Here is a 27,865-nt window from a genome sequence, read left to right as displayed (position 1 = left end):
TCTTCAACCATTATTGGATTTCAGAATTATCATAAATATTATGATCCCTTTTTTTGAATACAGAATTTAAATTTTTAATACAGACATGCTAGTGGTAAAATATTTCTGTAGAGTCTGACTTATAGTGAGGATATTATTGTTTGTGAATGTCTTTATTCCTCATTAATTTATCATTTTTCAGTGCTCCAACTAATAATATATTGTCAAATGTAAAATATTTTTAAAAAATGTATTTAATCATGAGACAATTGCTTAAAGCTCTAAGGGTTTTAGAACATGACCTTTAGTTTTTTCAACTGGGAAATGAACCCAATACTCACCCTTTACTCCACCCAGTTTTACTCTGCTAGGCATCTTGGTTAGTGCATATACCATTTATTCTTAAGTACACTTACCTCACAGCACAGTCCTGGACACCACTCAGCTGCAGAGATGAGTAACCAAGGCGTAGCCTATGCAGAACTGAATGTGGCCAGGTATTCAAAGAGACAACAAGTAAAACCTAAGGGTATGAAAAGCTCCATCTCAGTAAGTGAGCAGGAGATAACCTACGCAGAATTAAACCTTCAAGATGCTTCTCAGGATCTTCAAGGGAATGATGAGAAATACCACTGCAAAGGTAAAACATTTAACAGACACACAGTATATCTGTTCCAGGATTTGTAGTTGTGTTGCAGAAATGTGAGGAGAGAATAGTAGATAGACTCACATTTTTTCCTTTGTGAGGATCAGAACTTGAATTTGGAATACAATATTCTAACATGAATTCTCAGGACTAATTTTATTCAGGTATCAATGTAAGGTGCAGTCTTTGACCAACAACTCATGGGGCATCATAGATCCTGAAAATGCAGTAGTGTTTCTGAGAGGAGGATTACAATGGTAGATATCGTTTTGAGGGTCCAAGCTATGTATACAATTCTTTGTGCATGTTGGTTCTCCGTGTGTAAACTGTCTAAGCAATTGTGTCCATCTGTCCTTTCTCAGTGTTCCTGTTTCTCTCCCTGCAGCTTTACCATCACCTCCAGAGAAGCTCATTGCTGGGATCCTGGTGGTCATCTGCCTTGTCTTGATGTCCACTGTGGTAATAATAGCAGTTATTTTCTGTAAGTAAAGTTTTGAAAGTTTATAAGGAAATTTTTCTTCGTTTATAGGCATATCATCAGTGCCTTCAAACACTTTATAGTATTATGGCATAGAACTCTTATTTTACTGTATGCATTTAGACTAAATGTGAAATGTTATTCTGAATAAGTCCAAGGTCAAAATATCAGAATGTTTGTAGGACGTATTTTATAAATAAATGCATATATATATGTACATACATATATATATATATATTCTGATTTCATAACTTGAGACATGCTTTAGGAGACTAAAAGATCTTATTGAGAAATATAAATTCATTCTTGAGATTGGTTAAATCTAATTTGCAAGAGATAGTGAAGTTTCATCCTTTAGGATTTTGAAATAGTTTTCCCCAAACTCTTTTATTACTTTATTAATTTGTCTTAGTATAGTCAGCTTTATCCAAGATTATTCTAATCCTAAACATGTCAAATTTCAAAGTCAGAAACAAAAAGTATTTTGATTCAGATTGTTGAAAATATTATTTTTTTAGTAATAATTACTTTCGTATTTTTTTAGCTACCTTAATCCCAGGGCAGAATAATTCCTCCTTGGTAACAGGAACCCAGACAGGTACAGAATGATTTTCAAACTTCTGATATTAGTAGTTTATACTTTGCCTCTAACTCAGGGTAGATTAAAATAGTAAGTTTTTTTTTTAACAAATTATAATATTGGGTAATAGATATTCATAAATAATAATTATAAGAGAATGTTCCTTCTTATGCAACAATATGAAGAAATATTCATTTTAAATCATCATATCCATGTTGCCACTTGGCTAGAATTTCCTCCTGCTATTCCATGAAAGAAATAACTTTACTCTTCTAAAAAAGTGGGTTTGTTCATTGGCAATCAGGACATGAGTTAGAGTGGATATTGTTGCTTGTGTGTTTTCTTGTTAACGGCACATAAATTAGGGGCTGAGAGGCTGACTCTTCTCTGTGAATGTGTGTGACTGTGTTTTGTTTCATATGTAGCAGCCAGTGAGGGTGCATAGATACGTTATGCACATATATGTTTATACTTAGGCAAATGTAAATTAACTTTTACTTTTTAAAATTCAAATTCTTTTTTGATAACTTCTTCAGCATATCATTGTGGTAGTTGTCCAAAGGAGTGGTTTACATATTCCAACAATTGCTATTACTTTAGTACCAAAAGGAAAACGTGGAATGAGAGTCTGACTGCCTGTGCTTCTAAGAACTCTAAGCTGCTTTATATAGATAATGAAGAAGAAATGGTAAGATTCTAAATGTTCCAACATTTTATTAAAAGATTTTTTGGTCTATCGGATATTGTAGAATATATTCATATTTTTGTATGCAACTGTATTTTATCTTAAAGTCTGTTAATATACTATTGTTTCACACTGTAAACTTTCATTTATATTTTATGCTATTAATGAACATGTGATGATTTTCAGTTCTTAGATTTCATAGACAATCATGTTTCCATAATTGCTTTCCTTGCTAATAAATTTCACTGTTTAGTTTTACAATATATCAAGGAAACTAATCATATCATCATTGTGCAGTTCGATTACAAACTGGAAAGACCCATGTAATTACAAATCAGAATTGAAACAGTTTCCAGTTTGCAGTAGCCTTTCTCCTGTGTATCTTCTCAGAAGTTCTCCCTCCTTACATAACCATTATTCTGATTTTCAATATTAAAATTATCTTGGATTCATTGAACTTTATATAATGAGGATCATTCAGTACGCATTTTATGTGTGTCTTCTTTTATTTCCACATGACATTTTTGCAATTTTTCTATACTACTGCATTTATCTGTACTTTGTTAATTTTTAGCGCTATAATTGTATATACATGACACCTTTAATCTCTCCTACTCAGAATATAGTTGTTTTAGTAATGTGTGGGTATTATGAATAATTATTTTATAAAAACCCTCATGTATATTTTCTACAATTCTGTATTAATAATTTATATATTATATAAAAATGCCATGTGAAAAGATATGTAATATAAATGTTATATTTATAATAACACAATAATAATATATAAATATAATTATATTGTGATAATCATATATCTATAGAATTATAATATATTGTTCTGTACATGACAAATAAAATTGCAAGGTCATAAATATATGTATATGTCCAATTTATTTAATTATCACTACTTTTTTTTAGTTTACTGTGTAAATACATATTTTACCATATAGTCCTTTGATCTAAAATAGCATGATCAGGAATTTTAATGTCATAATTTCTTATCATTGCAAAAAAGTATCATTATGACCTAAATAGGCATTTTTCTGATTACTATTAGATTGAACACATCTTTTGGGCTACTAATCATTATGACATTCTCTTCTGTGAGAAAGAGAAGGGCCTGTTTATGTCTCTTGCCCATTTCTATATGCTATATGCTGTCTAACATTTTCTTCATAGCTGTTCTTTTTATCTTTCAAATATGAGCTCTTCATTAAATTTATCAGACATTATTAGCTTTTTTGACCTCATGACTCCATTTTCGCTCTCCTCTTGAAGTTTTTTAATGACTAGAATTTATTAAATGTTAGCATAGTCCAACTTATCATTTTGGGTGTTAGTGATTATTTGGACTTATTTCAGAAATCAGTCCAAGTTCATGAAGATAATCTCCTACATTACTCTCTAGGTTGTATCTTTCTTCTTTATTTATTAATTTTTACATTTAAGTCTATAATCCATTGTGAATTTATGTATTTGTGGCTCTGTATTTGTGACTCTGTGCAGTAGATGTGAAGTTGATACTTTTCTACACATTATGTAATCGAGGGGTCATAATTTATCGTGAAGATTATTTTTTCATGAGTAAGTATATTTACATATATAATTCTACATATACATATCTCATCCTCTCATCTGTTCAACATAGAGATAATATCTTTTATATATCTTTATACTGTGAAAATATATAAAATATTATGTGTATATAATATTATATACACATACACAGTATTCTCATCTTATATTAAGAGATATGTTCCAAGATCCCAGTGGATGCTTCAAATCACTGATAGTACTGAAATTCGTATACATGATGATTTTTCTTATACATACATACCTAAGATAAAGTTTAATTTACAAGCTAGTTACAGTAAGAGCTTAACAGGAATAACTACTAAAAAAATAGCTACTAATAAAATTAATAACTACTAATAAAATTACACAATATATTGTCATAAAAGTTATATAAATGTGGTCTCTCTCATTTCTATCTCAAAATATCTTAGTGTACTATACCTATCCTTTTTGAGGTGCAGTAGCAAAACTAACACACATTTCTTTTTCCTTCACCATTTCACAGATAGAGGGTTATTTCTTACTGTAGATTTTAGCAATCTCTGCATAAGATTTTTTTCCTTTCCGTATTAAATCAAGATTTTTCACCTCTTCCCTTAAAGGAACCACTTCACAGTTTCTCTTTGATGTATCAAATTGCCAGAATCATTAGCCTTGAGCTTTGGTTTCCTTATTAAGTATAATAAGGCTTACTTGAATACAAGTTCTGAGACATTGCAGCACTGGATCTGATAACCAAGTGACTAAGTACTAAGTGACTAACACTAATAGGCGGGAGCATGTACAGTGTGTTTTGTTGGACCAAGGGATGATTCAGATCTTGGGCAGAAAGGAGTGGGATAGTGTGAGATTTCACCACGCTACTCAGAACTTCACCCTATTAAAATTTATGAACTTTCTCATTTTGGCATTTCCTATTTAATACTTTCAGATCCAGGTTGACTGTGGGTATCTGAAACAGGGGAAATGAAACCAAGGATAAATGGGGACTACTGTGTATAAATCACAGTCTACATAGCCTGCAGGAGTTTGAGTAAAACCTTACCTCCCTTACGTCCCATTACTGTGTCCATTCATAATATAATTTTCTTAAATGTTTTAACTACATGCATTGAGAATCACATCGGAGAATGTTATAATTTACTTCAATTTATAATTTTGCCTCGACTATTAAACAATTTTGAAAACAGAAAAGAAGGAAAACTTATAAATCTGATATATTTTTACTCTTTCTCTGTTTTCTTTTCTTTCTTGATAACCCAAGAGTCCCTCGTTTGGCATCTGTTTTCTGCTTAGATAATTCCTTTTAGTAATTCTATTAAAGATGGCCTGGTGGTGACACCTTTTTTTAGTTTTTGATCTGAGAATGTCTTGATTTCCCATTCATTCTTGAGTGGTATTTTGCTGGACTTTTTAATGGTTTTTGGTTGGAATAAGGCAGTTAGTGTCAAAGTTTTCTGACATTTTATCCTGCTTCGTTCAAGGTTTTTTGACTGGAGAGAAAAGACTTTTCTTGTGACTTTTGTCTGTCTCCATTGGTGTTTGTGGTTTGCTGGCCTCTCTGGCTCTAGTCTGGGATATATGAAATAAAAAGTAATTCCAGGGAGCTTCCCACCCCACCATACCATTCCTCATGTTCCAAGTTCTTACAACCTTGGACTGCAAAAAGCACCTTTTTCTCACTTACTACCTAGCAAATTGATCACTTTGAGGTGAAAAAGTAGTGGACAATTTACCACCCCATCCCCACTGTGAATCAAGTCTGCCCCTGTAGCAACAACACCAATGATTTTTGTAGCTTCCCTAAACTGTAAAACTATTATTCTTCTTGACACTGATCTGAGATGGGGGGCGACATAGGAGGAGTTGGCAAGAAGACTACATATTTGCTCCATTCTCACCTGAATATCTAAAACTTTTTTCAATAATAAATATTCCACAATTTATTAGTCTGCTCAATTTTCAGAGCTCTGGAATTGTTATTGATGTCAATTTGTCCTCTTTCTGATACTAATTGATTTTCTAAATGTGTCCAGTGTGTAATGAATTTAATAATTTAAAAGGCTATAAATTAGAAAGAATTAAGTTTATTCGTTTATACAGATTCAAATTAGTATAGAAGCTTTTACTTGACTTCTCATAAAATTTTCTTCTTTATAGAATTTTTTGAACAGTTTCAATGTATTTTCATGGATTGGACTGTCCCAGAAAAACAATAATGCATGGGTGTGGTCAAATGACTCAAATTTCTCTTCCAAACAGTAAGTTTCCTGAAAACTCTAATATTTTACACCTCGAAAAAAATTAATCTTGGAAACGAGCCGCAATATACAACAATTATATAAAGACAATTATTTGTTTCATAGAAAAGTTATATGAGAAAGATTCAAATTTAGATATGTAACTATTTGTCTAAATATTTGTCTAAATTTGGGCTAAATAAATTGTTTATTCATCAAAATATTAAGATATATGTTATCAAATTCTTGACATGAGATTTTCTGTATTTCAGGTTCTCAGTAACTTCAGAGCTGGACAGGAATTGTACATATGCGTATTTTGATGAGCACAAGTTTATTTCTGAATCCTGTTTCAAATTATACACATATGTTTGTAAGCACCAGACACTTTAGCTTACCTAAATTTGGTATGATGGTAATTTCACCATTTATAAAGAACATATTTTTAGCTTCTTAAAAATACATGCAATGATTTTTCTCGGATTGTAATTAAGACATTATTTTGAGACCAGTTTTAGTTTCACAACAAATTTAAGAGGACGGTACCGAGGTTTCCATGTCTCCAGCCCCACACATGCAGAGCCTCCCCCTTTATCAACATCACTCACCAGAGTGGTACATTTGTTCCTGAGCATAAATCTACAGTGATGCATCGTAATTACCTAAAATCTATAGTTTATCTAATGCTTCACACTTGGTGTTGTAGAATTATTTCTAAGTCTATATTAATTTAAAACATATATATATGAGTACTTACATTACATTTTTAAGCTTTTGTTATTAATAAAAATAAATCATGTATAAATTATAAAGTATAATACAAAGAATTGTTATTTCTAAGTCTACAACAACATGGATAATTTTACTCATATTTTCAAATTAATTGAATTCTTTTAGGCCTTGAACATTGAAAATGAGGATTCAACAACCCAGGGGAGCAAAGTGCATAAGGCAGATTGAGTCAGGAGACAAAAACCAGGGAAACTTTGATTTAAAGACTTAACCATTAGTTGGCAGTAACCTACAAAGAGGGGATAAAAGAAAATGATAAAGAATACTGTATGGTTAAAGAATAGCAAAAAGTGAACTCATCTGGGAGTCAGGACTGTTCCTTGAGGATGGGTTATAGACTACATTGCAGGCAGTGTGGCTGTAGATGACTTTATGGTGCATATGCTCACTGGATTGCCCTGGCATAGAGCAGTCCCAGAGTCTGTAGGCTTAAATAGGTGAAGATGGATTTCAGGCTGTGACTGGCAAGCAGGAAGAACTCCCTGCCACCGTGGCAGAAGGCAGAGGCTGGAAGAGGGGGAACTAGGACTGACACTGGCCACAGAAACTTTCCGGAGGGTGAATGCCACAGGAATTCCTGGGTGTGCACAGCTGGTAACTACACCACAGTGGCCAAAGGAGAGAAAACACCATGAAATGAAGAGTAAGAGCCCATTCTCTGGCAGTGTCTCTTCAGTGCCTTTTCCTGACAAAACTTAACATCATGTGAGCTGACAAGGTAGAAAAGGGTGTAGGATGTACCTCCATTGTCTCAGAAAAGACAATACAGGACAGATTTGGAGCTGAGAGTAATAAATTGATAATTGACACTCAAGGTTACTATGCAACACTTAAAAGGGTGCTATATAAAAGCCACTTGCATCTGCCCCACTTGCTCAGAGAAGGGTACCGACATGTACCTTCTGAATCGATTTTGGTGCAGCATTATTGATGATTAGATTCTCTTTTGGGTAGAGACTGGCATTTTCATGGGGTATACTCAGTGTCCTTTAATATTTTTTACATGTCTGTTTTTTTCCTTTACTAAATTTCAGATATTTTGGAAGGGATCCTGTTTTATCGAATTCTCTATCTCCTCATTTGACTCTCTTAATTACTATGCTTAGGAACATATTTAATGAAAAAAATAAAGTGTTAAATAATAAAAAAATTAAAAGGGTAAATATATTTGTGTAAATCAAACACAAACTAGTCATTGACAGAACTTGATATGAACTTTCATAATATGACAATGTTTCAGATATAATTTTACTGTAATTCAATTATAAGAGGGAGAGATCCTATATAATTTGTAAAATTAATATTTAATATACATTTATCTCTGACTGTAAATAGTTGCTCTATCTTATTGCTACAGTTGTGTTACAAACACCCCAAGATTGCATTGTCATTTAAAAATAAGCATTCATTTCTCATTTACCCAGTTGTGGTTTTGCTGGCTTTCAGTTGATATAGGTTGGGCACATATGGACTCGGCTCCAGACCACAGATTCAGTTCAGATCCTTTTTTGTAATTTTGATCAGAGTACAAAAGAGAAGTAAGCAGTATGGTATAAAGTTGAAAAGCTTGGCAATAAAACCAGGTCACTTGAGTGTAAATTCTGAATGCACCCTATTAGCCTGGTGACTATAGTGACACAACAGTTACTATAACTGTTCTGGCTTAGTTTTCTTTCCTGTAAATATGATAAAAATAGTGTCTTATTCATGGATTATCCAAATAACATTTGAAAAACCCTTGCAAAAGCACTTGAAAAACATTTCCTGCCACATATGTATTCACTACATCTCTGTTATTTTTACTTAAAAACTTTATGCTTCCATTCCATCACCTGTGACATGATGATGATAACGATAGCCACCAATAAGAGTCTCTCTGAAAAGCATGTAATATAATGCTTAAAGAGCCTTAAAACAAAACCTAATGATATTAAGTTCTTGCAATATATGATCTTTTCATATTTTCTTTCCCAAATATTTAATAATGTCAGATTTTCAAGAGGATCTGTGCTCTCAAACTTTCTTCTTTCACCTATCAAATCTCAAGTGTTTCAATAAATTTATTTTAGCCAGATATCTAAAATATAATCTGACTTAACCAATTTAATCATATATATCAAAGATATTTTCAATCAAAAAGACTTTGGCAAATTCAATGCATCTCATGTATGAACAATAAATGAGAGTAATTTTTTTTTTTACTAGGAATGCTTTTCCCTTATTAGAATCAAGCTGCAGTGACTATGCTATTTCTTATTGGTCAAGAACCCCAGCCTTCTCCCTCAATGTATTATTTTGCATATATCTAGAGACTATTGTTCTTTTTGGAATCGAAGAAATTTTATAAGACATTGTCAATTTTGGTCAATATAGCCCTTAAAAGCTCTGAGATTTGGGACAAATGAAAGTTTTGTAGTTTCCCAGGGAAAGAGACTAAAATGACCTTTTTCTTTTAAAGTTGGAGTGCCCTATTCATACATGTGTATCTCTTACCACTGAGAATGGAGAACATACATAACACAGAAGCTACTTAATATGTAATGATGAGGAATATCTGCTGTTATCTCACAAACAATTTTCTATATATTTAAATACATGCATAAAAAGTTGTCTAAAGTTTTATATGTGTACATAAGAAGCCAAGGGAATTACTTGGTAGAATGAGCCTAGTTCATAACCACTCACTCCAAAAATCTCCACATGATTTCAGTATAAGGAACAATATAGGGAGATGCTAACCAAGGTTGAATTTAGAATTGGAAGAGACACAGAGAAGTCAGGGACCTATGGATCAAAATGATAGTTTTCTATGGGTCTAACATTTGGAGTATAGGTTAGGTGTGAACTATAATGGGCTTGTAAATCTGGACTAGAGTATTAAATAGGACTAATTTCAGTCTAATTTTAGAGGAAGATGGTGCCCTTAGAATGTTTACATTATTTAGAGCAGAGCAGAATATGTGTTCTTTGTAGGGAGTCAGTTCCAAATGCAATGTAGGAAGGACTGTTCTGTATATGTTCAATCGTATGTTCCAAATTTATATATTAGAAAAATTTGTTTACTGATAATTAATGAGTGTACAGTTATGGAAAAGATTAACCATTGTAATTAATAAGTGTTGTTCTTTCCTACATTTTATTAGGCTCCTCTCTTAATTACAACTATTGTGTGTTTCTGGTTCCTCCTAAAACAATACACAAAAACTTAGCTTTGACCCCGAAAAAGCTCTGATTGGATAAGGATCATACACTCACTAAATAAGTCCATGTTTTTCTGTATTCAAGATTTATTTTTTTCTTTTCTCTTTTCTCTTCTGTTCCAAATTATGTATGACAATGTAATCCAAGATTTCCTCTCAGAGGTACTGGAATAATATTCAATAACAATATAATTACTAGAAGAGTAAAATGCATAAGTACATACAAAGAATAAAATTCAAGCATAAGAAGGGCATATCAAATTTTAACATACACCATAGAGATCATGAAATTTCCAGAAGTATAACAAAGATCACTTTCAGATGAGTAAAAAGACATTTAAATCCGGAGGAATTTGGACTTGTAAACTCCTACTGGACTATATCTCATGATAATAGTTATAAAATCTGGACAAAATACACACATATACACACACGCACCCCGCCCTGGTGATGGGAGGGAGACAAAGAGTTTGGGAAAAATAGTTCAGACTTTGAAGAACAAAATTTACAAAATGAGATACCACTTTTAGCCTCAAGGCAAAGCAAATTCAATTCCATTTAATTTGGCTAAATGTTAATACAAACCTTCCTGTCTTTCCTATCAAGAAAAACAGAGGATAGAGTTCAAGAGAAGCTGAGCCACTGCAAAATGATGGTGACATCCCAAAAGAAGAGAGCCAAAGAGTGGGAATAATAAACTTGGCGTGCACACTCTGCAGCAAATTCTACCTGACACCAAAATAGTCTTTATATGGAAAAGAAAACACAGAAATGAAATGAGATTAGAGTTGTCAACCAAGAGACAGTCTGCAGTGGCAGTCCAGCTAGTTGAATTGCCTCCTAAAAAAACAATCAATACTATTCAGAGAAATATAATTGAATCCATACTTCGAAAGTGATATAATATTTAAAGTAACTTATATGAAAACCCAGAAAAATGTGACTTTTCCCAAGAGAAATGATAATTTATCATATCTTCCTGATATTGTTGTTTCACAGCTTTTGAAATGTCTACCCCTTGATGGTATTGATTACATACACATATATATGTTTATATCTGTTTCTGAGATATTTATGCACACACGAATATATTTTTTCTTCCTTATTGTTTTATACCACTAGTGTTTTGTTTATTCCACTTGTGTACTAAATGTATTCAGGCTAGCTGAATTTGTAACAGTTGAATTCACTTTAATGGCTGTGGTGTACTGATGTTTCCGATGAGAGGATTATGAGCTTCACCTTGTTGGTCTCAAGTTGGACACTTCTGAGTTGAAATACTAAGAGACAATTTGTGGTTTTCTGTAGCTCTTTTTTCTCTGACACAAGAGCTAGCAATGTTCCAGACAGCGGCTATCCCATAAAATTTTGTCTAGGAGAGAAGATGACATAGGTGAGAAAGGGGCTATAAGGCAAGAGTACAAAATAAAGCTCTCTTGCTGCAGAAACAAACTTGATGTAAACCTCTGACACTTTGGGATTATTTGTACTCATAGGGTAACTTAGTCAACGTGAGTGATACAATGGTTTTAAGTGCTTCATTTGCTTTTTATTTCCTTTTGATTTTTAGCCAGGACAACTGTGTTTCTCTAATTGTCTTTCTCAATAACTTTTCATGCAGTAATTTTTACTTTACAATAATATCTCCAATATATATATATGTAATATACACAATATATAAATATAAATATATATGTATTTATATATATAACATGGACATATATTTTCACGGACTCTATATAGTTTATAAAAACAAAGGCATAGTTATGCTGGCTGAACATTTTAACAGTGGTACCTTTTGGCTATTTGAACATAAAAATAAAAGTGAATCAGCAAATAACGGTTTCCATTTAAAAATATTATTTCTTTATTGGATCAAGTAGAACAGATTTAGTGTATATAGTTATTTCACTTCTCGTGTAATCTCTACTGAAACCGTAGGAAAAAATTTTACAAATTAACGATTTCTACCATAAACAATATAAAGTGAAAATAGAAAAAATATGTTTTATAAAATTACTTGACATGGCAAACAAATCCAATGAGATTCACAGAAAATTAACTTTATCATAAATTAAATTATAAATAAATATTAATTAAAATTAAATTATAAACTAAATTAGTTAAATGACAAATATAGCAAATCAAACTTAAAGAAGAAATTTAAGATCAGCTTGAAGGTAAAATAATTAAAGTAGTTAGATGAATGCTTAGAATCATCTTCAGAGTAAGAAATTAAATACCTCCATTAAACTCTTCAATTTGCTACAGTGATGATCTAGGATATGTGGCCTCTTTTTGAACCTAGAAAACATCAAAAGCAATACAGTTTGCTTTGTTATTATCGCTCTGAGAGAAAGGCACTGGAGAATGTGTATTCTGACATAAGGATGGCAGATTTTATGCTAAGTGTGGCATAGAAGATACGGTCCCACCAGTTGTGACCACCTGGTTATAGAGTTATGAAAATCCCAGAAAGCAGAATACAAGATATTCACATACCTTGTCCAACTACATGGTTACCCCCACAACTTCAGTGTTGCCAGAGATAAGCTTCTTTTTATATTATCTTATATTATAATAAGTTAATAGAAATACTACTTCTTGATCGAGAAATTTCAAAAGTTCAAATTTAAAGTTCCAATTATCAGCATAAATAAACCATCAAGAATCACCAAACTTTTGAGGAGAAAGTCACCAAACCAAATGGTCAGGAGATTAATTCTAAATAGGAAATTAATTGACCAAAGACAGGATTTTCAAATAAAAATCATCAGATTACATAGATGGTCCTTAGGAAAATAGTGCCTTTTGTATATGTCGTTGATTTCCTTTTCATCTCAAAAGGTACGCTCTGATATAAAAGAACGACAAGCAGCATCACTGTGGTTGAAGTTTGTCAGAACTGCTCTATCGTTCAGAGCTGCTCTATTGTTCAGAGCTGTTCACCATAAACGACAAATAGATAAAAAGCGAAGTGTAGGGAATGGGGACTGTCTTTGAAACCATCAGGAAGACTGATTTCTTGCGATGATGGGGGAAAATATGAATATGTAACTATTAATGTAAAATATAATTATGAATGAAAAATAGAAATAGGAAACATCTGAAGATGCTCTCCTCCAGGGCTACTTATGGTTTGGAAGTCACAGCCCAACATTTCATATTGTGCACACATGTAAAAAAGACATGATCGTGTTCTTGATTTTTGTTTATAAAGTAAAAATATCTAAATTTACTAAAATGGTAAGAGATAGAAATGGACACAGCAAAAAAGGAAGTCAGTTCTTGAGGTTCGGGTATTGTGGAGGAGCCAGAAAATTTGAAAAAGTTACAAATGAGAATTTTGAAATGGGAACAAAATCATTTCAATTAAAAAAAAACCAAAAAAACAGCAGAGTGATTGAATAACAGACCAGAAACATCTAGGGAGAAGTGAGTGAATTGAAAGAGCACTAGAAGACAAGAGAAAATGAGGTAGAAACTATACAAGATACAAAGAGAAAAGAATAAAATTTCATCAAAGACAAGATATGGAAAAGGAGAATACGTGATGTGAGAAGAGACCACAGCTGATTGTATTTGGGATTAATAATGCATGAGATACTCAGGTTCAGGAGTATAATTCATCACTCTCAGAAAAAAATACATCTAATTAACACCTGGCTGCATCACAGTAATACTCTTTCTTATTCTCCTCCTTCTATCTCCTTTAAAATTGATCACAATTTGGATTTCTGCCCCAATAGCCCACTGAAACTATTCCCTATATTTGGAAATCCAATAATAAATTCTCGTCTTACTTGAATTAGCAGCAACCTTAGACAAGGTGGATCACTCATTCATCTTGGAAACCCATTCTTCACTTGAAACCAGGGCAATACTTTTACTTGGTTTTATCCCTATCTCATTGCTACTTCTTTCAGTCTTGTTTGCTGGTTTCATCTCTTCCCCTTTATCTCTTCCCATCTGAGTGTCACAGGGCTCAGTGCTTGGACTTCCCCTTTTTTACATCCACATGAATATCTCGTGTGATGTTATCAGTCCCTAAGTTTTATGCACAAATATATTTTCCAGGCCAAATTGCACCATTTACTCAGGACTCAGGCATAGGAGACCCTATTCTACAGCTATATTTGTATATTTAATAGAAAAATTCACATTAACATGTTCATCCAAAAATAACTCCTGATTTCTGTATCCTACATCTCCTTCGAGAATATTCTTTTTCAACTTATTTAATAGAAACACAACATTTCCAGTTTTTCAAGGCAAAAATCATATTTGACCCTTGACTGTCTCCTTTGCTCTCCAGCCACATTTTATGTTAGAGTCCTATTAACACTGACTTCAAAATATGCCAGAATCCAACTATTACTCATCATTTCCACTGTTTACCCTGGTCCAAGTCACCGTCATCTCGAGCCTGAATTATTTTGAGTGTCCTTATTTTCAACACTCAAAAGCAATTCACTATAGTTACCAAGCAATAAATTAGATTCTCAGGCCTTATTGAGCTTATAACTGAAAGTTTGCGCCCTTTTACCAACCTCTCCCTATTTTCTCCACCCTGTAGCCCCTGGAGATCACTTTTCTACTGTCTCTATGAATTTGATTTTTTCTAATTCCATGTATAAATGATACCATACATTATTTGTCTTTCTGTATATCTTATTTAACTAAGCAAAATATCTTACAGTTTTATCCTGTCATAAATAACAGAAATTTCTGTTTCTCTTGTCTGAATAATAATCTACTGTACGTGTGTGGATAGTATTTTCTTTATCCATTCATCCATTGAAAAAACTTCAATTGCTTCCATATCTTAGTTATTGTGAATAATGCTGCAATGAACATGAAAGTACAGATATCTCTTTGAGATAATCATGTTATTTTTTAGATATATACCAAGAAGTGGGGTTGATAGATAATATGCTACTTCTAATTTTATTTCTTTAGGAATGATAAACATTCCCCTTTTTTTGATACACGAGAAGTCAGATGAAAAGAATTCTATCTAATTCACAACAGGTAATTTAGATTTCATTTTTTTTTCTTTTGGTATTAGTGTGTCATTTAATGTGTGCTTTCAAAGTCTACTTTTTCTGCTCTCTTTATTTTTGGTAAGTGAAATTTTAAAAAATTACCTTTGTTTCTCCCTACATAGTGAGACTTGGGCTTGTCATTAACGAAACGTATTTCTATTAAAATACAGATAACTAGTTATGGAGGATTAATTAATGAAGAAAATAATGAATAGTATTTAATATTTCAATCTCTTTGTGATATAGTTTAATATTATTTTAATGTTTTATCTTTTACAAAGACATTGTTTTTTGTCAGGGGAAGTATAAATCACTAATATCTAATAGTAAAATTGAATGCAGTGATTTTCAGTATGAGAGCAGAGAAATTAGGAAGATAAATTTGGGAACTGATGATTGTTGTGACAGTGATAATGAAGTTGAAAGTATAATGATTCTTCAGAATACTAGTTATCAATATCATTAAATACCTATTGTTCATGGGATTATGATTTTAGAATTTTTCCTTGTGATAGAAATGACATAATGAGAGGAATAGAAGTATGTAATGCCATGATTGAGCAATCTGGAGTAAGAGTAAAACTTAAGCATCTAATGTCCTAACAAGCCCTGGGTTTTCAGTGCTTGTGATGAAGATGGAAGCAAGTTAACAGCATGATGGTCAAGACTTTTTTCCCCAGAAATCATTTAGAATATGAAAACACTTTCTCACAGCACTTGCCAATGGACAAAGTAAAGGGTATAGTACGAGCTCAAAGTCTCCTATATTCTGCAGGTGTATGACGAGATAAGCTGCCTTCAAAACAGCTCAAGTACAAGAATTTCCTGTTCAAATTTTAAGTGATACATTAATGAGAAATCTACTTTTTTCACTTTGCTTCACACTGAGTCTTCACATGCAGGCTGTGAAGACCACAGAAATTGTTTGTTTATAGGTGTAACCTGGTCTTCCGCTAAAGGATGCACACCTTTCTGGCCTACAGAGGTATGTGTCTCTGCTCTCCAGTCTGTCTACTGGCCCAATTCATTTAATGGTAAATTGTAAATTCTAGATGTGATACAATTGAAGTATAGTTAATATGCAATCAAATCAAAGAAACATTGGTATCCTTATTTGCACAATTCAGGGTAAAAACAAGAATAAAATATAAAATATGTTTGAGAATATCTTAAAATATTCAAACTTTAGCCTGTGGAAAATTTCTCAAGTGCATTCACACATGCATAATTGGGTTTGTAAGTCAATATAACTTAATGTGAAACTTCATAAGCAACATGAGCAGGAACAGTTATTTATAGATTTTGAAATTAATAAATATAATTATAAGATTAATTATATATATGACTTTTTATATTTAAAAAATGATTCTTAAAATGAAGTCATTGAATTGTGAAGGTCTAACATAGTTTCTTATACATGTACTTTGATTAAATAAAAGCAGTTTGACCTGTAATAAAAATAAGGATAAGATAGTCTCCATGAAATACTTATTTAAACTTAGTTATTAACAATCAAAAGACTTTTTAGAAATTGAACAAAACATTGTAAGAAAGGATACCACACTGATGACAGACTTATGTCTAACGGATTATGTTATATTAATTGATGTGAACCAGAAATAGTAACATGGCACTTGTGTTAAAATAATAATTAAACTAAGTAACACATTATTGAGTGTTTATAAATGCCTGATTGAATATTTAGTGTTTTACATGCACTGTAATTTACATATTTTTATTCCACTTTAGATTAGTAAACTAGGTTGCTAGACTAAATAATTTTTAAAATTGTAAATTTCAAAGCCAGAATTTATTCTAGACCTGCAGAGCCCATCTGCTAATTTATTAAATATATTATCTGATTTATTAGATTTGCTTGCACAACTAAAGATACCCTCATCAACTTTGGCAGCGATAAGATCTTTCTGTAAGTTTGTATCAATGGTGTTTCTGTATAAATGATCTACATGTTTATTTTTCATCTTATGATTTCATATCTTAACCATTAAATAAATTACAAATTACCCATATAAGTATTTATAAAATCATTTTATGTTGTGGTTTATTTATTTATTTATTAAGTTTTAGATAACTTCAGTGAGTCATTTAACATTTTTCAATATATGAAATATTTCTTTAAAATTTTAATAACCTCAGAACTCCATAGTCATTTAAAATAAAACATCATTAAATAACACCTCTTCTGTCTTTTTGATAACTAAATGTGATGAAATAAAAGTAATTTAATGCAGACTATTACTGTATATGCTAAGGCTACTATTTGGTCAACTAGAACACTTTAACGATTGGTGGATTTTAAAGTCTTAAAACTTGCTGCCTCCTTATTTTTTCTATATAATATTTTAATTTTCCCATAGTTATTCTAACAGTGTTAAAATGTTTCAGTGGAATTTGACATTAGATTAATAAGATATAATTATTCATGAACTTCTTTCCTAATTTATTAGCTTTCATTGCTTCAACCAAAAAATCATGTCATACATAAAATATCATTTTAAGAACTATTATTCTGTTGTGAAACATTTATTTAAAGCTCTAAGTAAATTAGAACCTGACTTTCCATTGGTCACCTGAAAAAACAGTGCTGTTACTTCTCTCACCCTCCACCTACATTGACTTCACTCACATATTCCAGGGATCTTGTCAGTGTTCACACCCTTTATTAATGACTTCAAGACAGTTATCATAGAGCACTGTCACTGACGTTACTGAGCTGAAGAGATGAATATCCAACAAGAAAGTGATTCAAACTTGAATCAGGCTAAGGTATCAAGGAGAGAGCAAATGATAGGTAAGGGCACTAAGAACTTGGTTTCAATAACTAAACAGCAAATATCTACCCTATGAGGAATTAAATCTTCAAAATGCTTTTTAGAATTTCAAGAGAATGACAAGAATGACCACTGTAAAGTTAACACACTGAAGGAACACACAATATAACTGTTCTAGGATGTGCAGCTGGGGTGCAGAGATGTGGGAAAAGAATAGTGAATAAGCTCACATATTTTTTTTATTTGTGAGGATCAGAGTTAAAGGTTGGAATACAGTACTCTAATATGTAATCTGAGGACTGATTTTATTCAGGCATTGTTATAAGATGTAATCTTTGACCAACAACTCATGGAGCATTATATTTTCTGAAAATTCAATGGTATATTCTGAGAGGAAGATTACAATGTTTAATATGGGTTTGGAGTCCAAAGTTATATATATATGATTCCCTGTGCATGTGGGTTCTCTGTGTGTAAACTGTCTAAGCGATTGTCTCCATCTGTCCTTTCTCAGTGTTCCCATTTCTCTCCTTGCTGCTTTACCATCACCTCCAGAGAAGCTTATTGTTGGTATCCTGGGAATTTTCTGCCTTGTTTCGATGTATGCTGTAGTAAGAATGATACATTTTATTCCTTGTAAGTAATTTTTTTAATGATTTTATGAGTACTTTTCACTTTAATAATCTTCAGTGCCTCTAAACACTTCATAATATTATGAGTAGAATTCTAATTTTAATGCATTTCAACTACATGCAAAATGTTATTCTGAATTTGTCTAAAATGTAAGTAACAAAATGATTCTAGAGAGTATTAAATACATATATTTAGATTTCAATACTCAAAAACATGCTTTAGAAGTCTAAAATACCTTTTTGAGAAACAGAAATTCATTCTTGAGGTTACTTAATCTAAAGAAATGGCAAAGTTTGCTCTTACAAGATTTTGAAATATTCTTCCCTCGCATCTAAATTATTTTATTATTTTTTCTTTGTAAAATTAATTTTATTTTACTATTTAATCAATTCATCACATTTTAACTAAGAAACTAAAGTTATTATGATTTATTTAGATCAATATTAATTTTATAACAATTACTCTAACTTCTTCTAGGGGCTGTAATATTGGAGCAGAATAATTTGTCTCTGATAACAAGGATTGAGAAAGGTATATTATGATTTTCAAAGGTCTGGTGATAGTATAGTTTATCTTTTTGTCTATCTTAGGGAAGGCAAAAATACAATAGAAATTTTGGGGAAGAACATAGATTATAAAATCTGGCAATAAATATTCAAAAATAATGATTGTGGGAGAGTGTTCTGTTTTATGCAACAATATGAAGAAAATTCACTTAAAATCATCATACCATTCTTGCCAATTGGATCAAATTTTCTATTGCTTTAGAATAACACTGTTATTCTAAAAATGTGAATTCATTCATTGACTTTAGGATATTAAAGAGTAGATATTTTTGCTTATATGTTTGCTTTATATGAGCACATAAATTAGGGAATGGGAGATGACCATATTCTGTGAATGTGTATAAGTGTATCAGCCTGTGAGTAGACATAAATCTAATATATATACATATTTTTATATCTATGCATATTTGTAGGTTAATTTTTGTGTTTTTTAAATTGTGTTTGGATAAAAATTTATAATATTTTTCAGCATATTGTTGTGGAGTGGCTTACATATTCCAACAATTGCTATTACATAAGTACTGAAAGTAAAACATGGACTGAGAGTCTGACGGTCTGTGCTGCTAAGAACTCTCACCTGCTTTACATAATAATGAAGAAGAAATGGTAAGATATTAAATGCTTCAAACAATTTATCAAAAACTTATTTTAGTCAATATTGTATCAGCACAGTTCACATATACTTTTGTACATATTTTTAGTTTTTATGTTAAAGTTGGTTAATATTCCACTGTTTGACTCTATAATATTTTATTTATATTTTATACTATTAATGCACATCTGATAATTTCCATTTCTTGCTTTTCATAAAAAATCATGTTTCTACAAATGCTTTTTTCTGTAATAAACTTTGCCATTTGATTCTGTCATACATAAAAGACACTAAACATATCATAACTGTACAGATTGATTATAAAGTGAATAAAATTATGTAATTATTAATCAGATTAACAAGATAAGAGTTTCTAGCTCTCAGGAGGCCCGCTCCTGTGTATTCTCTCAATACTTCTCCTCTCTTCTTATTTAACTTTTCATACAATAAGATCTCAATTTGTTTTATAACTTGATATAATATAATCATACAATATGCTTTTTTCTTTCTCTTCTTCACTTCCATATGATAGTTTTGCAATTTACCCATGTTAATGCATTTATCAGCACTTAGTTAATTTTCACTGTTGAATTATGTGAATGTAACATTTTAAAATACATTCTTTCAGATGTCTCTGTTTGGGGATGTTAGTCTCATGGCCTCAGAGAGAGAGGTTTCCTGGGTCCAATTCTTTTATCATAGGATCCCCTTTGCTGGTCTCACCTCCAAGGTCCCTCCCCTGGTGACTCCTGGTAGGGGAAGGAGAAGCACTGCCCCTGGCTCCTTTTGTTAGCAGGTGTCCTGATGGATCACCCTGCAGGTTGCTTGGTGTTGCAGAGGGGTCTGGGGGTTCCCTCTCAAACACGAAGGAGGACTGGCTTCCCTGAGCCACCTCTTATGGCTAGATTGGTTGCTGCAAAGCATCAGGCTTAAGTCACTTTCTTCTGTTGTATGGTGTCTGTTACTCTGTTGTTCCCTCGTATCAAATATGTTAAATAAACATTTGAAAATTTATTTAGTCTTGTTATATTAGTTTTATCAACAGTGGTAACTACTAAATTACATAAATAAGAATTGTCTTTATTAAAACATAACTACTAAGCCTAAATGTTTAAACATTAATTTTACTTCAAATGTACAAATATTGTTGAAAGTTTTTAGCAATATGAAAAGTGGTTTTTGACTTTAATGTATCTTTAGTGTTAGATTATGTTTCAACACTCATTTTGTTCTGAAAATAAAGGATCTTATGAAAAAATATGCTGTTTGCATTTTAAAAATAATAAAACTTTCTTAATAATTATATAATAAAGTCCTTTATTTTGGTGTAGAAATTTCTGAGTTTCATATTATTTCCATCATGGATTGGAGTCTTTTTCGTATAAGCAGTGATCGGCCATGGATGTCATAAGCAGTTTAAACTTTAAACTTATGTTTGAAGTTTATATGCTCTACAGAAGAAAAATATAAGAAATAAAAATTCAGAAGTGTATTATTAATGCATTTGTTTACGCTGAATTATAAACACGAAGAATGATGTTCAAAGTTAATGAACATTGATATAAATATTAAAGAATGACTATGCAGTCTTCCTAATAACCAGCTCTTATTAATATTATATGAAAAATGTGATCACTCATTTTGAAAATATTTTTATTACAGTTACATGAAAATACTATTGTTATATAACTTGTCCCCATACTATATAACAAGAGAATTATGCATTTTTCTCCATTACAGGATGGCAGAATCATCATCTGGTAAATATAACTGTGCCATACTATCCTCATCTGGCCTCATATCAAGTCACTGTGCATCTCCAAAAATATATCACTGCAAATTTAAGGTTTAGAGTTAAAACATTTGAGTTAGATTCTGTCAGTTAACATTATTTTTCCTGAAATATTATGATTGCTTAAGTTTTAAATGAATTATATTATTTGTTCTAACAATGAAACATTTTCCCATAAGATGTATTGGAAAACAATATACACATCCAAAAGTACAGATATCATTACTTTGGTGTCTGTCTTTTTGGTTCAACATTAGATTTGTGTCATTCAAGCTTTCTAAAATATCTCATGTGGTGCAAATCAATTTACATGAAACATCAAGAATAGGCAAACCCATAGAGGCAGACAGACAGTGGATTAGTAATTGCCAAGGGCTAAAGGAAGGTGGGCATAGGAAATGAGTGTTAATGGTACACTGGTTCTTTGTGGGGCTAAAAACTTTCTAAATTTTGATAGTGGTGATGGTTATAAACTCTGCGAATATACTAAAAATTGCTGATATATACACTCTAGAAGAATGAATTTTTTATTGTGTAAATTATACCTCAATAAAGCTGTTAAAAAACACTTGGGTTTATGCTTGAAACTGCATTTAAACTTTAATTTATAAAGATTAATTATGTTACAATATTGCCTCTTCTAATCAATATTATGTTTTATTTTTCCATTAGGTTTCCTTTACTTTGCTGTATTTTTTTATTTTTCTTTATTGAAGTCTTACAAAAATATGTATATTTTACGGTCATGATTTTGAAAATGGCATTCTTATTTTAAAAGTTTCTTTAGTAATTTTTGCTGCTTTAAACAAATACAATTGAGGGTTAAATGTTGATCTTATAACCAATGACTTCACTGATTTTATATATGAATTCTATCATTTCAAATATATATTCTTCTGAATTTTTTATATAAACAGCTATTTCGTCTGTAAATATCATACTTTTATTTCTTCTTTCTTTATTTCTTCTTAAATTATTTTTTTTTCTTGACTTGTTTTCACAATCCAGAGTTTTATTTTCAATCTTGAGTAGAAGGGACAGTAAAGGTTCTATATGTATCCTTCCTATTTAGGGGGAAAAAAAAGTCAATATTTTATCTTTAAGTATGAGATTTGTTTTATTTTTTAACTTGATTATTTTTTTGCTACAAATTATTGGGGTGACATTAATCAGCAAAATCCAACAAGTTTCAAGTGTACAATTCAAAAGTATGTCGTATATATATAGCATTGTGTGTACACCACCCAGAGTTAGATTTCCTTCCGTCACCAAATATTTGACCCCTTTTACTACTACTTACCTACCCTCACCCCCTTCCCTCTGGTAACCACTAATCTACTGTCCATGAGTTTCTGTTTGTTTGTCATGTTTGTTTGTTGCTTTTAGATTTATATCCCACATATGAGTGATATCATGTGGTTTACAACTTTTTTTTCTGGCTTATTTCACTTAGCATGATTATCTCAAGATCCATTTATGTTGTCGCAAATGGCAGTATTTCATCTCTTCTTAAAGCTGACTAATATTCCATTGTATATATGTACCACAGCTTCTTTATCCAATCATCTATTGTAGGACACTTAGGTTGCTTCCATGTCCTGGCCACCGTGAATAATGCTTCTGTGAACATTGGGGTACATATATCATTGCGGATAAATGTTTTCAGGTTTTTTTGGTAAATATCCAGAAGAAGTGCTGGATCATATGGTTCTTCTAGTTTTAATTCCTTGATATCCAACATGTTTTTAAAAATACTCCCCCCAAATCACTTAATCCAGGATACCTTCCCTAACACCATTATGAAATTGTCATCTATAACCTTATCTTCTAAAATACCCAGTAATTGCATCTATCACAGCAAATTACATATTAATTTAAAATAATATGCTTATATCTATACCTTATATAGAGTGTAAACAATTAGATGGATATACATAGTTGAATAAAGTATAAAGTACAAGGACTGTGCTTTATACTTTATTCAACTATGTATATCCATTGCCAAACAATACGCTTGTCTCACAGAGGAAATTCTCAATAAATATTAGCTTAAAAAATAAATAGGAAACAATATTCATGAAAAATATCGTTATTTTAAATTAATTAATTAATTTACTTACATATTTTGCTTTGCCTTGGTGTTCTTAATTCTGTGTAAAATAATAGAGAAAGGTTCCAGGAGATTGGCTAAAATACTGAAAGAATATTGTAAACTTTTAGCAGTTATTTTGATACTTTCCAAGAAGGTAATGTAAAAATTATCGTTTAAACCACATGCATTTTTATTCATGTATACACAAATGAATCTATTGGGGTTAAAGGAAGGAATAATGAGTTAGTTAGAATTTGGCCAAATGCTATCAGGTGAATTTAAGAAAAAAAGAAGGAAGATGCGACTTGGGAGAACTTGGTTCTGCTCGGATCTCTAACAAGAGACTTTTTCCTTTGGAAAAGTGTTGTCTGATCTGTTGGTCTATTTCCCTAGACACCTGAGATAAGTAATGTCCAAATTTTATGACATTTACAAAATTCTAGAATTCTTTAATATTTAAAATACTGAGGTAAACACAAGATCCATTTGGAGTTCAGATCCAGAAATTGTAAATGACATCTTTTTTTTTTCATGAATGTGTAGATTTCTACTATGGCAGGAAATGTAAGGTTAAGCGGCAAGCAAACAAGCAATCAAAGAAAAATAACCATGATGTTAATAGAAATTTTAAGTCATCTGATTTGTAAGTCATGCATGTGACTTACTTAAGAGCAATTTTGAAAAGACATTTATATGACTGTTTATATGACTGTTTATATGACTGTTTATTTACAAACTGCTTGTTTACAAACTCTAAGATAATATCATATAAGAAAAAAACTTTTCTATATCATTATATTATGTAGATTGATAATAAAACTATGAAGTCTTCTAGCATGAGTTAAGTTAACATAATGAAAACATTTCTTTGTGAAAGAAATGACATCTCAGTAGAATTCCTTATTGTCAGAATTATAGAATGTTTCAACTGAGATGGGGCCAAGAAATTTTTTCTTTATTACTAGCCAAGATGATGACCAGTTCTCCCTCTTGGCTCACTGAAGTGTACATTTAAGATGTATGAGATCTGTGCCTTGTATTCATCCTCTTAATGTGCTAGTTGACGTTATATATGGCTTTCCCAGTACATAATACATAGCTAAATGTTCTGAATAAATAGTTTAGATTCTGAATAAACAAGTTCTGAATAAATATTCTCCAAGTATGTTTGCAGATTTTTTTAACTATTATATTGCTCAACATGTTACTTCCGCTTTCAAATGCCCACGCATATTCAGACTCAGCTCTATTTCTTTTAGTCCCTTTTATTTACTTAATTGCTCATGTGAATTTTAGAATCTGTCTTTTTGACGTGTTTCTTATCAATTCAAACACATTTACAGAAAAGTCAAGGCTATAAAAGTTTCAATTGGTTATAACCACACATTGTATTCTTTCATTTCTGGGCTTCTATTCAGTAAACACTTCTGACCACATTCAGTTTTAGTCACAGCTTGAAGTGAGCATCCTGCCAGGAGAACTGTTTCTCACCACAAAGTTGCATTGTGGTCTCATCGCCTCCTCCCCTTAGAATATACAGAAAGTGTTAAACACATGCTCAGATATTTAAGTGCCTATATCTTACTTGCCAAGAAGGCCTATTGATCAAGCCTTGGTGGTTATTCTCATTTAAGAAAAGTAGTTTCTAAATGGTTCATGGAGATGATAGTGGTTGTTCTCAAATGATTTGAATCCAGACTGCAAAGCATTGTAACTCTCCAATAGTTTTAAGAGGAGAGATAAATATGTACATATGTAGCTCATACATGTATTTTTTAATTTCTTTTCATCACCATATAGTTGACCCCCTTTACCCTTATTTAGCTCCCCACTTCCCTCTTTCCTCTAGTAACCATTAAACTGTTGTTTGTGTCAATGAGTCTCTGTTTGTCTTGTTTGTTTGTTGCTTTCAATTTTATATCCCATATATGAGTGAAATCATCATACATGTATTTTTGTAGTTAAATTATTGTTTCTGTGTAAATTCATTTTTGTTGGTTTTTAATATATATATTAGAAAGTATGTTTTATGAAAGCTATGTCATGGGGTCAAATATGTGGTGACAAAAAGAAATCTAACTATGGAAGATGAACACAGAGTGTAAATATAAAATGCCTTACTGTTAAAAGGTACAGCTGAAACTTACTGGATTTTATTAACCAAAGTCACCATAAAAATAAATTAATTAAAAAATAAAAATTATTTTAAAAAGCGATGTCATAACCTTTTGCAATTTCAAAAATCACCAAAGCATAACTAATGTTCAGCAAATCCTCAATAGATGTCTCATCCTGACAGAAGCTGAGTGAGCTATACGCTCACCACTGAGAATGAAATTGGAATTTCTTTGTACATAGCATCTAAAAAATTACACAAGTAATTTTTTTAACTCCTCCCCTTCCTTTTAATATTTTTACTCAAAGTCCTGGACTCATCTTAAAATGTGCCTCTTTCAGAATCCTTAAAGATGGATGTTAACTAGACTTATTGTGGTGATTGTGTCTCAATATATATACATATAGAATTATTATGCTGTATATCTGAAACTAATAAATGTTATATGTAAACTATACCTCAATAAAAAATAAAAAGTAAATAAAATAAAGTACAACCCCAGAAAAGAATCCTTTACTCACTCTATCAATTCATTTAGGGACCATTATATGTGAAACCATAGCTCCCCATGCTTAGTTTTATTACAGTATTTATTTCAAGAAATTACTTGTATGTATTTTTTATGACTTCTCTACAGGTCTGTAAGTTCTTATTAGAACTAAATAAAGTTAGTAGAATATTTAGATGCTCTGTGTCTACCCTACTCCTTTCTTTTTATCTTAGATGCTACTTTGTAAGGTTCATAACAAAACCTGGAATATTAATCATAATTGAATTAAATCTCTAAATTGTTTTAGGATTATTGATACCTTTACTAGATCTGCTAGTCCTATCAAAATTTTGTTGTTTTTGAAAATACTTCTATAAAATTATATAATATATTATATATAAATCTTGTTTATTTCTGTTAGATTTGCTCATAAGTTTTTTACAGTGTTTGTATTGTGGTTATTAATTAAGTTAATAATATATCAAATTTAGTTATTTGTTTATTAATGTAATCATGTTCTTTACAGTTCTTTATTTATTGCTTCTAGCAAATTACATTTAACAATTTTTCTTTCAAAGGAAAATTATTATTATAATCCTGAAATAAACTCAGTTTGGTTATCTATGTTCATTTTATATACTGATTTGGTTTGGTACTGTTTTAAGATTTTACAACAGTTTTCATAAATGAGATTGACATTTTCTTTCTTAATACATTCTCACCTATTAACAGCACCAAATTAATTTTAATTTTAGTGAAAGAAATAGCAACTATTCCTTTTTTTTTTCCTATCTAGAAAAGTTTGTAGGTTATACTAATCTCTTTCTTGAAAATTTATTATTTCTCTTCTGTGAAACTATTTGCCTTTTGTGCTATCCATATGGAAAGATTTTAAATAACCTGCTGATTTCATAAAAAATATTCTAGCTTTATCAACTTTGCAGAATTAACTAGTGCTTATGTCAATTTTATCTCATGCATATTGTACATAGCAAATAGTTGTGATGTCTGTTCTATTAACTGAAGATTATTCCTAAAATTATCTCATTGATTGAATAAAGTGCGGATTTACTGATTAAATTTTGTTTTCATGTGCACATGTTTAATGAGAGTTAATATCAGTGATTCTGCTTTTTTAGCTGTTTCCCTTTAGAATGGTTCTTTGTTTGCTTTCTAAAGTGCCCATGAGTTTTATTATTATTATAACATTCTTTTTATTTTATTTTATTAAATTTATCGGTGTGACATTGGTTAATAAAATTACATAGGTTTCAAGTGTACAATCCAATTATACGTTATCTATGTATTGCTCTGTGTGTTCATTAAAGAAGCTCCAAATACTTATTTTATAAGTAATGTTTTTTTAGAGTTTAGAATAGTCTTAAATTTACAAAAAATTACAAAGATAGAGAGTTCTCACATACCCATATCATTTTCTATATTATTCACAGTTTACATTAATATGGTACATTTACCATGGTTAATAAACTGATATTGATTCATTATTATTAAATAAAGAACATACATTATTTAGAATTTCTTAGTTTTTACCTAATGTTCTTTTTCTGT

General features: G+C 31.1%; 1 protein-coding gene across 1 annotated transcript; it reads left to right on the top strand.

Annotated features, from left to right (window-relative positions):
* Window positions 1–405: 405 nt before the first annotated feature.
* Window positions 406–21,191, top strand: LOC105306762 (NKG2-A/NKG2-B type II integral membrane protein-like). The gene is made up of 5 exons (XM_023524293.1): window positions 406–619; window positions 1,011–1,106; window positions 1,648–1,701; window positions 2,220–2,371; window positions 21,138–21,191. Exons 1-5 carry the CDS (start codon window positions 433–435, stop codon window positions 21,189–21,191), a joined length of 543 nt encoding a protein of 180 aa, XP_023380061.1. The 5' UTR covers window positions 406–432.
* The last annotated feature ends 6,674 nt before the right edge of the window (window positions 21,192–27,865 follow it).

The sequence above is a fragment of the Pteropus vampyrus genome, unplaced genomic scaffold (genome assembly GCF_000151845.1).
Source record: "Pteropus vampyrus isolate Shadow unplaced genomic scaffold, Pvam_2.0 Scaffold460, whole genome shotgun sequence".
NCBI lineage: Eukaryota > Metazoa > Chordata > Mammalia > Chiroptera > Pteropodidae > Pteropus > Pteropus vampyrus.
This window is presented reverse-complemented; position numbering and strand designations above follow the sequence as displayed.

Bases quoted from the DNA above. Each gene is read 5' to 3' on its own strand.
- LOC105306762 (XM_023524293.1), top strand. From the start codon at position 433: ATGAGTAACCAAGGCGTAGCCTATGCAGAACTGAATGTGGCCAGGTAT. The intron at 1,702-2,219 runs GTACAGAATGAT...TAACTTCTTCAG, and splicing joins GGTAACAGGAACCCAGACAG to CATATCATTGTGGTAGTTGT. The intron at 2,372-21,137 runs GTAAGATTCTAA...ATTTTGGTGTAG, and splicing joins TAGATAATGAAGAAGAAATG to AAATTTCTGAGTTTCATATT.